This window comes from Muntiacus reevesi, chromosome 5 (assembly GCF_963930625.1).
Source record: "Muntiacus reevesi chromosome 5, mMunRee1.1, whole genome shotgun sequence".
Lineage (NCBI taxonomy): Eukaryota > Metazoa > Chordata > Mammalia > Artiodactyla > Cervidae > Muntiacus > Muntiacus reevesi.
In genome coordinates, this window is record NC_089253.1 from 43,053,860 (window position 1) to 43,068,783 (window position 14,924).

At 62.0% G+C, this 14,924-nt stretch overlaps 3 protein-coding genes across 3 annotated transcripts; all 3 read right to left on the reverse strand.

Annotated features, from left to right (window-relative positions):
- Nucleotides 1-4: 4 nt before the first annotated feature.
- On the reverse strand, nucleotides 5-2,364 carry PTPRCAP (protein tyrosine phosphatase receptor type C associated protein). Its single transcript, XM_065937895.1, has 2 exons — nucleotides 2,019-2,364; nucleotides 5-834 (listed from the first exon to the last, which is right to left on the reverse strand). The coding sequence occupies exons 1-2, from the start codon at nucleotides 2,157-2,159 to the stop codon at nucleotides 229-231; spliced, it is 747 nt and encodes a 248-aa protein (XP_065793967.1). The 5' UTR covers nucleotides 2,160-2,364; the 3' UTR covers nucleotides 5-228.
- A 131-nt stretch (nucleotides 2,365-2,495) lies between these two features.
- On the reverse strand, nucleotides 2,496-7,911 carry CORO1B (coronin 1B). Its single transcript, XM_065937892.1, has 11 exons — nucleotides 7,796-7,911; nucleotides 6,815-7,014; nucleotides 6,276-6,398; nucleotides 6,023-6,152; nucleotides 5,668-5,849; nucleotides 5,457-5,576; nucleotides 4,672-4,776; nucleotides 4,444-4,589; nucleotides 4,131-4,188; nucleotides 3,114-3,392; nucleotides 2,496-2,958 (listed from the first exon to the last, which is right to left on the reverse strand). Exons 2-11 carry the CDS (start codon nucleotides 7,010-7,012, stop codon nucleotides 2,833-2,835), a joined length of 1,467 nt encoding a protein of 488 aa, XP_065793964.1. The 5' UTR covers nucleotides 7,013-7,014; nucleotides 7,796-7,911; the 3' UTR covers nucleotides 2,496-2,832.
- Nucleotides 7,912-11,903: 3,992 nt separating this feature from the next.
- GPR152 (G protein-coupled receptor 152) lies at nucleotides 11,904-14,694 on the reverse strand. The gene is made up of 3 exons (XM_065937085.1): nucleotides 14,598-14,694; nucleotides 12,379-13,451; nucleotides 11,904-12,282 (listed from the first exon to the last, which is right to left on the reverse strand). The coding sequence occupies exons 1-3, from the start codon at nucleotides 14,692-14,694 to the stop codon at nucleotides 11,923-11,925; spliced, it is 1,530 nt and encodes a 509-aa protein (XP_065793157.1). The 3' UTR covers nucleotides 11,904-11,922.
- Nucleotides 14,695-14,924: the final 230 nt, after the last annotated feature.

Here is a 14,924-nt window from a genome sequence, read left to right on the forward strand (position 1 = left end):
TGGAGCTGGAGGGATTTTATTTCCGCCCAGAGCCCCTGGGGATGAATGGCCTTGCTGGAGGGGCCGGGGATATGCAGACTTGGGGACAGAACTACCGGGGGGGCTGGGGCGGGCGTGACAGTCCGAGGCTCTCCAAGCGGGGGTGACCTGAGTCCAGGGTAGCTGCGTCCAGCTGCGGCAGCTCAGAAGCAGAGGGACGGTGGCTGGGGTGTGGCCGCAGGGCCGTGCCTACAGCGCGGTAACATGGAGGCCCTGGCCGCCGGCTGCCCGGGAGCTGTCGTCCCAGGCTGCGCTCCCAGCGAAGGCGTGCAGGTCACTCAGCAGGGCCTCGGCGCTGCCCCCCGAGCCCGCTGGCCCCTGGCAACCAAGACCCAGGCCACCCTCCACGTCATCGTCGCGCGCTGCCCCAGCCGACTCGGGGGCCTGCGGCGGGCTGGGCCCCTCTCCCCGCCGGTCCTCTTCCTGGGATCCGGGCTCATCTTGGCCACTGACCAGATCGTAGTCGTCTTCCACATCTGGCTCGTCCTCCTGCTGCTCTGGGTCCTCATCTGGTGAGCCCAGCTCGGCCCGGAGCCAGCGGCCTGGCGGGCTGGCCCAGAGCAGGCGGCGAGTGCGGCCCCAGAGCGCAGCACCCAGGCGGGCCGGGTGGTAGTAGCCCCCCGAGTCCCGGCTAAGGCGGCGCCAGGCCAGTGCCAGGCCAGCAACCAGCAGCAGGAGCAGCAGCAGCAGCAGGACAACGGTGACTGAGGATTTGGAGTTCGTGGCACTGCCGCCCGAGCCCAGGGCCCCGGGCAGGGCCAGCAGCGTCCAGAGCCCTAGAGCGCAGGGCAGATCCTGTGGGGAGATGGTCAGAGGCTCACTGCCTGGGTTGGTTGTCTCTTGGGCAAGTTTGAAAAGCCCAAGTGCTTACTCAGTCACGAAGGCCCGTCCTGGCTCTGCGATAGCCGGCCACCCGTGCCCCACGCCTCCCACTGCACCACCGGAGCCTGCTCCTGGTGCCCTGGCCGCACCTTCAGTCTGGAACACACCGTCCCCCCGAGTGCCCCCCGGCTCCCTGCTCGCCCTGGCCCAGGGTGCCTTCAGTCAGGCCTCACCTCCGTGGATGCCTACCTTGACATTCACCCCTGTGGCCCAGCCCTGTTCACCCACCCCTCCCCAACACAGGGGGATCGCTCTGCTTGTGTGCCATGCTTATCATTTTATCTTCCCACCAGGAAGACAAGGATCTTTTTGGCTTAAGCACCTAAACGACTCCTAGCCCAGAGTAGGGGATCAAGAAATATTGGTTGAGTGGGTTAAGACTCTGCCCCCCCTCCCCCGGGAGGTGGGGGGATAGAAGGGAAGGAAGGCAAGGCTGGCTCTTCCTGAGACCCAGGAGGGAGGCACCCAACCCCGAGGCAACTCTTTTCTTCCATTTGGCCAAGTCCCAGGACGGGGGTCACTGAGACCCCTCTTCCTGCCAGCTGTGGGACTGCCCCAGCTGCAGCATTTCCGTTCGACTGCGTCCCTGGGGGCCTCAGGCTTGCAGGGCCAGGGGCTGGGGAGGCGAGTGCAGCTGCCGGAGGAAGCCTGCGGTCGGAACAAGGCAGGTGGGGGGTGTGAGGGGGGAGGGGTGCCGAGGTGCAGGCAGGCCTTTCCCCACCCGGCTGCCTGCCTGGCTCCCTGGCTTCTGGGATGCAAGTCCTGACGGTGCGCGTGTCCCAGGCTCCGGAGCAGAGCAGGTGAGAGTCCCTCTGGGGGGTCTTGGGGGGGGGGGGGTTGGGCACACAGAGCGGGGCGCTGAGGGCCACCCCCTGAATCCCACGGAGGCCCAGGTCTAAGGTGAGGTGAGAGGCCCAACTCCGCCCCATGTTTGTCCCGCCCCGGTCACCCACCTCTGCCCACGAGCAACCCTACCTGACTGCTCAGTGTCCCCAGGCCTGTGGGGGGGTCCTTCCTTAGCTCCTGGGGGGCCCAGACGTTCCAGCCCTGACCTCCTGCAGCCCCTGCCCCCAGGACCCAGTCGGCCCCATGCTCACCATCAGGCTGTCGCCTCTCAGCGCTGGGTTCCCACCTCCAGCTCTGGCTGTGTCGAGTGCGAAATGAGAGCAGCGACGGCAGCTGGGGTTCATCGGCACTTCCGCTTCCTGCCCAGAACACCCTGCCCGGCCCTCCCACATGGGACCCCGGCGGGCCCCTGGGGCCTCTCAGGACCACCCTGATTCACAGCAGATCCTCAGCGGCCTCTTCCCCTGCCAGGCTGGGGCCATGCGGCCTGTGGCCTGGCCTCCAAGAAAAGGAGGAACTGGGCATCCGGCTCAAAGCAGGGCAGGCCCTGGAGGCATCCGCAGGGCTTCTGCCTCCGTTTTCCTACCTGACAGATGTCAGGGAAAATGGTGGGGGGGATGCTCAGGGCCCCCTCTCTCATGTCTGTGATCCCTGGGGGTATCCCGTGTCCCCAGGTGCCCAAGCTTCCTTTCCCAGCCCCACCCTTGTAGCAGAAGGGCCAGCCTGGCTTTTTAGAAACAGCATTTTATTTGGAATGAAAATATAGAGCCCAACCCTCCTGCTTCCTCAGAGCAGGGAGCAGGAGGGCTGGCTGGAGGCGGGAGAGGTGGTCCCTCACAATAGCAGTGCTCCTTGGTACAAAAATCCTCGAACAGTAACGCTGACCAAAGCCCAAAGCCTGGCGGTGGCTCCAGCCTGGGCCCACGGGAGGGCCCCCCCAGAACCTGCCCCAGAAGCTCTCAGCAGGGGCAGGGGGGCAGCCCGCCTGCAGTCGGTGTGACAGAGGCTGAGTGAGACGGGGATGGGGGAGGAGGTGACGGGGAGCAGCGTCCGCGGGCCGAGGACCTAGGCATCTCCGTTCTCTATGCGGCCGAGCTGCTCCTCCAGGCGGCTGATGCGCGCACCCTGCTCCTGGACCAGCGCTCTCAGTGCCTGCAGCTCCTGCATCACCTCCTCCAGCTTCCCAGTCTCCTGCGGGAACACCAGCAAGGGGCCCGGCGTTGTGGGACCACAGCCCTCCCCACATCTACCACGGGGCAGGGGCCCGGGGCCCAGAGAGGGCAGTGAACGGTTTGGGCAGGCACAGCAGACCTGGGCAACACCACCCCGCGCCAAGTGGCACATACCCTGGCTCCGGCAAGGCTGCCGCTGAGCGCAGCGATGTTGGTGGAGGCCGCAGGCGCGGAGGGCCCCGGGCGGGGGGTACCAGGGGCCGTGGCGGGCCGGCTGTCCGATAACACGTTGCGCCGGTTGACCTTCAGGTCCCGCTGCTTACTGGGCACGTAGGCCTCCCGCAGGGAGATGAGGATGGGGCTGGCGTCCCGCCCGCTCACCCACTCCTCTGCCTCCAGGGCTGCCTCGGGCCCAGCCGTGTCTGGATACAGATCATCCTGGAAGAGGTCCGACTGCCCCAGGGGGTGGCAGAGGGAGGCCCGGGTCAGCTAGGGGCCCACCTGCAGGGTCCTCTCATCTGGACCCTGAGCAGACACCTCCTTGCCACTCTTCTGACCTCCGGGCTGGCAGCCCATCAACCCGTCTTCCAATGCCCTGACCCCTAGTGACCTTTCTAAAGCTCCAATCTGTCCTTTCACTTCCCTTCTGGATGCCACTAACAGCTCCCTCTGAAGACTCCTCCCACCTCCCCAAGCAGGGGCCAGCTATGTGCTTTATGGGACTCCGGGAGCCACGTCAGGGCCCTGTGGATTGTGAACTGGGGCAGGCCCCGTTCCCTGGACGGGCTTGGCACGCTATACAGCACTCAGTTAATGCTGGCTGCAGAGAAACGGAGCTTGTTCACGGCTCTCAGCTGGGGCCCCGAGGCCAAGTCACACGTGGCTGAACCCTCGCCTCCTGGGAGCCTCCCCTGTAGCCAGACTCCTGGCTGTCATCGCTCCCACCTCCATGCCTTCGCCTGGCTTACCACCCACCCCTCATGGAGATCATACCCCAGCCAGGAGGCTGCCCCGCGTCCGTCCAGAGCAAGGCCTCAGCTCACCCTGTGTCTCATCACACTGGCGTCCATGCGGCCCACTGACTACACTCGCACTTAGCCATGTCCCACTCACAGGCCTCACCTCGGTCACCCCCGTGTGGTCTGTCTGCTAGAGAAGGGAGCAGGTGGGCAGGGAACAAGGTGGCCTCACCTTCCTTGGCACAGTCATGACAATGGGCTCACACTTGCGCTCGTGCAGTTTGTAGAACCTGGGAAAGGGTGCGGAGGGAGGACCCGTGGGTGGAACCTGCCCCTCTACCAGCTTTCCTGGCTCCCTCTGCTCTCCGTATCGTCCTTCCCCTGGGCCCTCCCATGGCCTGACCCCGACTCCGGAGCCTCTGTGGGCCAGCTCCTGTTTCTGAGCAGCCTCCTGTGATCTGACCTTTCACCCTGGGTGCCTAGGGTCCAGCTCCCGCCCCCACCCCTATCCCCCTACAGCCGGCCTCCTCAGCGGCCCTTCTTACCGGGCAATCTCACACTTGCTGACCTCCAAGCCCCTCTTGGGCATGCTCCCCATGCCCCTCTGGGGCTCTTTGCTGGTGAATGTATTCAGGAAGTGGATGTAGGGGGGCTCGTCTGTGATCTCAAAGTACCGGATGCTGGAGTCGCCCTGGAGGGCGGGAGGGGCAGGGGTAAGCACCAGGGCCTGCCTCTCTTCTCTACCACCCCACCCCCATCCTGCCCGGCCCCACCTTGCCGCAGACGTAGACCACGTTGGTATCAGGGTCATAGAAGGGTAACAGAGCTCCGTTGCTAGAGTCCAACTCTTGCAGGGCCATGGGCTCCCCGAAGTTTTCCTGGCACATGGGTTGAGGGGCAATCGGGCCAGGTCAGAACCTGCTTCATCCCCTCACCATCCCAGCCCTGCTTCGACACTGGCCCTGACCAGCCTCACATGCCAGCCGGCACTGCCCCTAACACTCTCACCCTCTGCCCACACGTTGTGCCCCACTGGGCCCCGCTGGCTCCCCCCCACCCCGTGGTCCCAGTTTTCCCTGACTCTTCCAGGCCTTCAGACAACTTCCAGGCCACCAACCAGGTGCTCAGAAAGTCCCCAGGGAGCCAGGCTGCAGGGCAGCACTAGCCCCTTCCCTGGGGGGCCCCTGGAGGTCACTATACAGGATAAGGCTGGGGGACAGAGCACTTCAGAGGAAGGGCTGGGAGGCTTCCTGGAGGAGGGGGCCTCTGCACTGGGGCTCCAAGGATAGCCAGAGTAGAAAGAGACAAGCAAAGGAGGGAGGGCCTTTCAGGGGCCAAGAACACTGCTGCGGGCAGATGTGGAGGCAGGCGGGGGAGTCCAGAGAGCAGGGACAGGGAGAGAAGAGGCCAGCAGGGCTGGGGTCCTGGATGCCTGGATGCCTGAGGGTCCAGGCTGAGAACCTGGGAGGGACAGGCCTCTCCAAGTGACTTCCACCCTGCTTGCCCAGGGTGGAGCCTGTCCTGCGTCCGCCCCCTCAGGGAGGCCACAGCCACTCACTGGGTCCCAGAGCGCCAGCTGCCGCTCGCTCATGCGGCTGAAGCCCGTGGTGAACACCTTGCCGTCGGCCAGGAAGATGGCCCGCATGGGCCGGGCTCCCTCGTGAGCCTTCTCCCGCTCCTGCGGAGGAGACGGAGGGATTGGCCTGTGCGGTGCCCGGAGAGAGCCCCTCGGCCGGTCCGCGGTCGTCCTCACCCTCCGGGCCGCATACCGCCACCAGGGTCCCCCGGCGGGGGTCGATGACGCGCACGCTCTTGTCCTTGCAGGCGGTGCAGAAGAGGCTGCCGTTGCGGTTCCAGCTGACGTTGTAGATGAGGTCGGGGTGCAGGCTGTCCAGGCGGTACAGCTCCTCGGCCGTGCCCACGTTCCAGATGAGCACCATGTTGTCGCAGCCTGCCAGGCGGGGGCGCCGTCAGCTCTGACCACTCTCTGGGCACCAGAGCCGGCGTTTCGACCTCCGTGGGCCTCAGCTTTCACGTGTGATGGGGCTGGGAGAGGGTGTGGCGATGGGCGGGGCGGGGGCGGGGCCAGTGGCCAGGGGGCGGGGCCAGGGCCACAGTGCACACCTGCGCTTAGCAGCACATTGCGGGCAGTTGGGTGCCAGGTGACGATGCCCACTCTCTTGGTGTGCCCCTCCAGCACCACCACCGGCTCTGTCAGCGGGGAGACCAGCCCGTTCTCCGGGATCTGCCACACCTGTCGGGGCGCGGGGGTGGGGTGGGGGAAGCGGGGAGGTCAGTGGAAGTCCCTGCTTGACCCCGCTGCCAGGAGCCTTGAACCATACTTGCGACCCCGCTCCGCCACCGCCCCACGCCTTACCATGACCATGCAATCCTCCGAGCCGCTGGCGATGACTTCGTCATTGTGGGGGCACCAGTCGATGTCCAGGACAGGTCCTGTGTGTCCACACACTGTCGGGTAGGCCTTGTCAATGCGACCGGTCTGCAGGCATGAGGGGAGGCTGTCAAGGGGGCCCCAGGAGGCTCCGTCCCTCCCAGAGCTTGAGTCCTCCCCTCCATGGATGCGGAATGACAGGGGGTGATGCCGCCCGCCTGGCACACAGGTGCCCTAGGTGTGACTCTCGCTCTGCCTGCTCCTGACCCACCTCCATCTCACAGGTGTCACCAGGTGAGCAGGAAAAGTTGCCTCTGACCCTGATTCCTTGGCAATAAAAAAAAAAAAAAAAAAAAAAACCCACACCTTCTCCATGTGTGTTAGCACCTCCTGAGCAGTAAATCTGGATTCTAACACCTGCCCAGCAGTGTGGGGATGGGCACTTTATGGGCTGTGAAGTGCGTGGAGACCTGGCAGATGTAACCAAGCTGCCTCCGTCTCTCCCCAGCTGCGACGGGGCCCACCTTGCTTAGGGGGAGCACCAGGAAGGCGCCTCCCCCGCTGGCCTCCACAATCACTGCCAGGAACTTGGGGTTGACGGCGCAGAAGGTGCTGTCCCAGGTGACACGGGATACTCGGATGTCTTCATAGCACTGGTCATTCTTGACAGGCTGCCCAAACACATGTCGGAATTTGCTCTGCCGGACCACTTTGCGAAACATGACTGCAGGGTGGAGAAGCATAGGTCAGCCTTTGCCCATGCCGACAACCCCTAACCCTCCCAGGGCTCCAGGAAGGGTGGTGGGGAGGATGCAGCTGACGATCTGGTCCTTATAACCTGCCCAACTCTCAGTTTCCCCGGTTATAAAATAGGCTCACAGTACAGGTCTGGCTGCCTCTCTTCAAGGGGGATCTGAAGGTAGAAATGCATTGACCTCCAGCAAAGCCATTGCTGAGACCTGAGGGGTTTGGGGGGCCTCTCCCAGGCTCTGATATGTGTGGGGGAGGTGGGAGGTGCCCAGCCAGTGCAAGCCTAGCTTCTTGGTGGGTCTCAGTCGCCAGCAGGACCCTTTCCCCCCAGGATCTGGTAGCAGGGTGATGGGGAGGACAGACAGAAGAGGCAGGAATGATCTCTGCTGGGGCGCTGCATTAGGCCACAGTGCTGGGTCCCACGGAATGTGCAGTGCCTGCAGGAATGTGCACGGAACCCCAGGCCGGTCCAGGAGGTCCAGCAGGACTGGGCGGGGTCGGGGCGCCGCTCCCAGCCGCCGAGCCTCCGAGCTCGCTCGGAACTGGGTCCAAGGTGAAGCAGGAGTCTAACTTCAAGGATTCTGGCTCCTCAGCGGGGAGACTGAGCAGCCAAGGGGAGTTGGGACTGACGGTGGGGCGCCGCGGAGGGGAAGTGCTCCCAGACTTGCGACCCCCATCCCAGCTCCCCGCGATCTGCCCCCGAAGTCCCGCCCAACACCCCCGCCCGCGCCCCCAGCCCCATCCATCGCGCTCACCAGGGACGCCGAGAGGCTGCAGCACCGTCCTCGGGTGGCTCCGGATCCCAGTCTCTGGGAAGCAGGAAGCGGGAATCAGGAAGTGACAGAGGAGCAAGAGGAGGGGGGGGCAGGGGGCGGGGCGGGGCTCACGGGGGCGGGGCCGAGGTCACGCGTGGAAGGGCGGGGCTGGAGGCTGCGGGCTGGAGCCTGGTGGCCAGGAGCACGAGGAGAGCGGGCCGAAGACTCCGGGGGCACTGGGGCGGGCCCTGGGCGAGCCCCGCCCCTCCGAACTTCGGGTCCCTCTAGGGCAGAGCAGCAGGGGCCGGGATGAAGATGGGGTTGGAATAGTGCAGCCTGGCCGCAGACTCGAGCCGGCTCCCCGTCTTGCTCCTCTTGTCGGCCTCCTCAGTAGTCGCCAGGGTCGGGTGCAGCCCTGCCCTCCCAGTCCCCCGCCTCAATGCGTACTTCCCGATGGAGTCCACCTTGACTCCAAAATATACCCTGATGCTGGGAAAGCCTGATGGCAGAAGGAGGAGGGGCGACAGAGGATGAGACCATTGGATGGCACCACCGACTCGATGGACATGAGTTTGAGCAAGCTCCGGGAGATGGTGAAGGACAGGGAAGCCTGGTGTGCTGCACTCCAGGGGGTGGCAAAGCCAGAGTCGGACAAGACTTAGCGACTGAAGGACAATATATTCCTGTGCCTCTTAAGTTACAGAGGTACCAGCTCTTGGTGCAATGTAAATAAAACAGCGGTGTTTTATGAGGCGAGTGGAAGGCCCAGCCCTCCCATTCTTCCTGGTGCACACACACCTTTGGGTCCTGCCCGGCCTCCTTAATAAAAAGAGAAATAGTGCTATGACCTCCAGACCCCTCACACCTTCCCCGCTTTCCTCAGCCACCTCCCTGCGAAGCCTGGAAGTTTGTCCCAGACACCTCCCTCCCCCTGGCCAGCTCCTGAGACTGGCCTCCCCAATCTACCCATCCCCTTCCCACCCTCGGAGGCGTCAGTTCAGTCGCTGTATGTTCTTAATCACTACCTTGTGTTATATTGTATAACTATTGTATATTTGCTTTCATTTATTTTTTATTTTTGGCCACACTAAGAAGCTTGTGGCATCTTAGTTCCCTGATGAGGAATAAAATCCACACCGTCAAGAGTGAACGTGAGAGTTCTAACCACTGGAGTACCAGGGAATTCCCTAATTATCTGTGTATTTGCTGTTTGTCTGCCTCGTCCCACTAGGATGTCAGCAAATTGAGGACCACACTTGCCCTTGCTTCTCTCTGGATCCCCAGCACCTAGAACAAGACCTAGCACACAGTCTGTGTTCAATTAATGTATATTGAATGAATGAATGAACAGTAGCTCTGAATGCATAATTGAAAAATGTTCATATTCACAGCTCTCAGAGTCCATGTCCGGTCCCTATGAAGGAGAGGGAAATATGTCTCTCATCTGTAGAAGGCATGAGTCTTCCAATGGGTCACAGGAGCCCAGCCCCATTGAGTGTGTTAGGAGTAAGGTGGAGGGGCTGTGGAATGTGGGGGTAAGCCCTCCTTTCATCCCCTCTGGCCTTGGGGATACATGTTTCCTCCAACACAAAACCTTCTTCTGTGGGCTAGCAGGAGAACTCCTCTTTATTTCACAAAACCCTTCATGATGCAACTCTTTCTCCTGGATAGCAAGTACCCATTATGAGTGGGGGTCCCTCCTGGGACCTTGAAGGAGGGATTCTCCAAGAGGTGGGGTTAGGAGGATGGACCAGAGTTGAAGCCAGGTGGCTGGCACTGAGGATTTAATCCCTGATATGCCTGCCATGTGAAAAGGCTTCAGGATCCCTACCTAGGAGAAGGAGGAGGGGCACTCTGCAAGGGGGCCATAGCGCAGACCCTGCCCTCAGGAAGTGTACAAGTCCAATGGGACGGGGAGTGTGAAAACATTTGGAAAGTGGAGGAGGGGGCTGTGTGGTGGGGGGGCAATGCCTGGTGGGCAGGACGCTGCCACATGGGCTCTGGTGAGTCAGCACTGTCCCGGGCCTGAGTGAGACCCAGGGATGGCCACTGGCATAATCAAACTAATGGCTAACAATTATTAAGCACTTACTCTGTGCCAGGCAAGGATCTGTGAACTTCACAGGGATTAACACTCAGAAAATGGAACCACTATTATTATTCCCATTTTACAGATGAGGAAACTGAGTCTCAAAGAGGCTAAGAGCCTTGCTGAGGCTCACACCCCTGGTGAGTTGTGGAGAACCAGGATTCGAACAGCCTCTGAGGGGCACTGGAGGCCATGCCCTAATCCCATTCAAAATGGAAGGCTGGCTGGAAAAGCACTTGACAAGTGCTTGATAAATATTTGCTGAATGAATGAATTCAACAAATTTGTGCCTGTCCAGAAATCTCTCTCCCACCAGGTTCAGTGGCCAGAATTCCAGGAAGTACTATGATTATGCTGCTAGTATCACCACCACCACCACCCAGCCTGCTTCCATCCCTGGGTTTGGTTTATGATCACAACAGCCAAATTTGCAAAGGGAACATTATCACCCCATTTTACAGAGGAGAAAACTGAGGCAAAGGCAGGCCTGGGAACCAGAACCCAGATCGTACTGAACCACTTCAGCCTGCGTTTGTAGCAAGCACTGCTGGGAAGGGTAGCACTTAAAAGGTCATTGTCCTTTACACCTACTGGTAAGGGCACCCCTCAGCTTATAAAGGTCACAATGCTGAGCTTAAGGGAAAGGGTGGGGGGTGGGGGGCGAAAGGAGAAAGAGTTCATGGTTTTACAACCCCAGTGACTGGGAGAAAGCTGGGTGGGGTGAGTGCCAGAAGAGAGTGACGGGTATGAAAAGGAAGTGGGGTGGGGGAGTCTGAAAATAGACCTTTAGCACTTCCTAGTTTTTCTTGCAGGGTCTGCAGCTGGAGACGGAAGAGGCCGGTTCTGCTTGGAGACACTGTGTGACCTCCAAGGGCCCTGTGCTGTCCCTGGAGCCACTGGTTCCAGGAGTTTTCTGCTGGGACATCTTCCCGTCTCTGTATCTGGGCTGAGAGTGTGGGAGGGGCTCAGGCAGAGGCAGGACCAGTGCACTCTGTGCCTCCTCCGTGGTGGGGGGTGGGCAGGTGAACACTCATTGAACTCTTCAAATGTAGCAGACCTTGAAGTCCCCTGGAGCTGCCCAAGGCACAGAGGTGGGCCCAAGTTCTCTCAGGCCACCTGGCCAACTGCAGCCCAGAGCTGGTCATGGGCACAGCTGATCTGCCCGGAAGCTCACAGGATCCTAGGGGCTCCGGCCAGGTGCCCCCTCCTTCCATCATCCCCAGCCCCTGCATTCCTGGATGTCCACGAAGCATCTGTTCACTGAGTCCCTTCTGTATGCCAGTTCCTGCCAGCACCTACACACCTTCTCATTTAATCCTCACAATGCCAGATGCAACAGGAGCTCGGAGGGTGAAGTGGCTTGTCCAGAGTCACCGGGAGCCAGATTGGAATCCAGGCTTGCTCGCTCTTGCCTCTGTGCTCACCACCTTGCTGAAGGAAGTCTGGCCCCAGCCTCACTGCCTGTTGGGGTGGGGGATTGGAAGAGAAGGCTGCCAAGTCTGTTTGTGGGCCGCTAAGGCCCCGGGCTCCCGATGGCTCCTGCATGCCTCCCTTCTCTTGTAGGGACTTCCTCCTGGGCTCCTTGTATCCAGAGGTCGGCATAGGGAGGAGGGCAAGGAGGGAAGGATGGAAGGAAGGTCGGATCAAGCCTGAGGAAGCCACCCTGCCCGTCTTTCTCCTGCAGGACCGAGGCTAAAGAGGGGGCTGTCTGTGGGGCCTGGAGGGCATTGGAGAGCCGAACCCACAGGACACCATCACCTGTGGTAGCCTGCGTGGGGGGGCGGTGGTGGGCCACCGTGTCGGGGCCAAGCCTGCAGGAGCTTGCTGGGACCAGGGACGTGACGTTCAACAAACCGTTCGGGATTTTGGCTGCTTCATGTTCACGTCCCCCAAGTCCCGTCTGCCAGGCCCAAGGGACTCGGTAGGGGTTTTCCACGCGAACTTCCCCCACGGTACCCGTCCTCCTCTCTGATGGGCTGGTTCCTCCGTCTCCCCCGGCTCTTCTGCTGTCCTGGCAGGCCTGGACTTTCCCGAGCCCTCACGTGGGGCCCGCGCCCGGGGCCTCTTCTCGGGGAGCGCCGCTGGGGCCTTCTCCCTCAGAGGCAGCAGGCGCGGCCGGGTTCACGGGGGCCTCTAGGGTGGAATCCATGGCTGGCGTGGAGGAGGCTTCCTCACAGGCACTGGGGTCTGAGCTGGTAGTGGGCCCGGGGGGCTGGGCCTTGGGGCTTGCCTGTGACTGGGCCCCAGAATCCAGCTGGGGCTGGCCCTCGTCATCCTCCTGTGGCTGGGTCGCGGGGTTCACCCGGGTCTGGGCCGCGGGGTTCACCTGTGGCTGGGCCGCGGGGTTCACCTGTGGCTGGGTCGCGGGGTTCACCCGGGTCTGGGCCTCAGGGTTCACCTGTGGCTGGGTCGCAGGGTTCACCCGGGTCTGGGCCGCGGGGTTCACCTGTGACTGGGTCGCGGGGTTCACCGGGGTCTGGGCCTCAGGGTTCACCTGTGGCTGGGCCTCAGCCACTGGCCCTGGTACCGTCTGATCCCCAGAGTCCACTTGGGTCTGTGGCTCAGCTGGCATGAAGCTGCCCGGCCACTCCTCACAGAGCGCGGCAGCAAAGGACGCGAGCACGGCGCGCAGCAGGGCCCGGAGGTCGGCGCTGGCCAGGAGGCAGAGGAAGGGACTGAGGCAGCTGCTCAGCAGGATCAGGTAGTCAGAGTAGACCAAGGCCTCCCAGAGCAGGTAGCCGGGGTAGAAGTCCCACAGGAAGGCCAGGTACAACAGCTGCGCCAGCTGGTAGGGCAGCCGCAGGACCACGTAGGCTGACAAAATGGTCTTGGCCACACGGGCGAAGCCGCGGCAGGCCGGGGCCCCAGGCTGCTGGCGGCGGCAGGGCCGGCAGGCGGCCGCCTGGGTGAGCACGTGGCAGACGAGCAGCACCAGGAAAGGAAGGAAGCCCCCCAGGATCTCCAGCATCCGCAGCGGCAGCTCCTCGCTGTCCCAGAAGTCCAGGCAGATGACCAGGTCGTACCACCAGACGGCGGCCTCGGGGAAGACCAGCCAGGGCACGCTGAAGAGGGTGGCCAGCACCCAGACCCCGGCACAGACCCAGAGGGGCAGGCGGGCCGGGCGGCACCCAGGGTACCAGCGAGGGCACAGCGCCAGCAGGCAGCGGTCCAGGCTGAGGGTGGCCAGCAGGAAGAGGCCGGAGGAGTAGGACACCCCCCAGAGGAAGTAGTAGAAGCGGCAGGCGGCCGTCCCCAGCGGCCAGTGCCCGCCATGCTGGATCTCCATGATCTGGAAGGCCGCTGCCGCCAGGAACAGGAAGTCAGAGAGAGCCAGGCTGAGCAGGAGCAGAGCGAGCCGCGTGCCTGCGCCCTGCCGGGCCTGCGAGCCGGCCAGCCACGCCATGAGACCGTTGGCCGGCAGCCCCAGGAGCAGCAGGGCCACCAGGAAGGCCGTGTCCCAGCCACCCTGGGGGTAGTCCTCGTCGTCGAGCTCTGTGCGGGGCCAGCGGCCAGGGGCACCCAGGTTGGCTTCCATAGCAGGGTCTATCTGGGGTCCCCAGTGTCTTACTGCACATGGAGTGGGCACCTGGTGAATCAATGAAGGCATGAATGACTGAAAAGGAGAGAGAGGATGCTGAGCATCTCCGTGAAACTCGCTGTCCCTCTCTGGGTCATCATCATCACCTTTGGAGTGGTTAGCCTTTGCCAGGGACTTTAAACAGATTAGCTTACCTAGCCTTCCTGCAATTCATCCTACAGGGAAGCAGAGGAAGGTGACCTATGCAAGGTCAGAGATAGGAATGTGAGCACCAGGACTCTAATTATTCTACTACCTGGGATCCCGCTGCATCCACACAGACCAAACCAGAGGCTTTCAAATTCATTTCAATACGATCTTATAGCAGAACTCCTGTGTGAACTAAAAGAGCATGCTCAGATTAAAGGAGGGCGAGCACCCTTAGGACTCCAGGGAACAGTTTAGAAACCGCTTGGGAAATCCCTGGTGGTCCACTGGTTAGGACCTGGCCTTTCCCTGCCGTGGGCCTGGGTTCAGTCCCTGGTGGGGGGACTGAGATCCCTCAGACTGCATGGTGCGGCCAAAACAAAACCACCCCAAATGGTCAAAGCGTCGCAGGCTCCCTTTTTGTCTGTATCCTGAGTTCAAGAGTTTGAGATTCAGACTTCCTTGGTGGTCCAATGGTTAAAGATCCATGCTTTCATTGCAGGGGACAGGGGTTCAATACCTGGTAGGGGAACTAAGATTCTGCAAGCCATGTGGTACAGTCAAAACAAACAAACAAAAAGATTCCAAAGGGAAAGGCTGAGGGTCGCCTGGGCCCAAGAGTGGACAGGGAGTCTGGGGCGGTGGGGGGGGGGGGGCTCCCTTGTCCCCTGGGGTTACTCATTAGAAAATGGGGTAAGGGGCTCAGCAGCATGATGAGGATGAGGGTGGCTGAGTCCCAAGAGGCCTGCTGCCCTCACCCTACCTCCTTAGTGGGGGGAGGGAGGCTCCCTCTGAGGTGGAAAAACCAGATGTCCCGGAAATCCTGGGTCCTGCCTGTGGCCCATAGCTCAAGTCATTTGACCTTTAGCCTGTGGTCTCCCCACCCCCAGGGCCCTCACTCAGGCAGACCCCACTCTGCAAGCTCCAGTCCTTACTGGATCAGAGCCCAGGGCACCCCCTGAGGCCCCAGCTGGTGAGGCCTGGCTTACCTGTGAGGTGCAGGCCGCTGGCTGGAAGGAGCAGGGGGTGTCTGCCCCACGCCGGGGCCTGATGCCTGGTGCCCTGAGGCACTAAGGCTGCTGGCATGAAACCCAAGCTGAGAGGACATCAATCTTTCATGGGGCTGCTAACCGGGGAAACCCTAACCCTAGCCCAGTGGGGCCAAGTGACCAGCCAGGCCCCCCATCCTTGACAGGGCCAGATGGCCGAAACCCCCCTGCCTGGGCCCCTCCAGCTCAGAGCAGGCTCTGCGTCCCCCAGGGTGTACCTCCTCTGATGTCACCCCCGTGACCCTCAATCATCCGTGATCCCAAGCC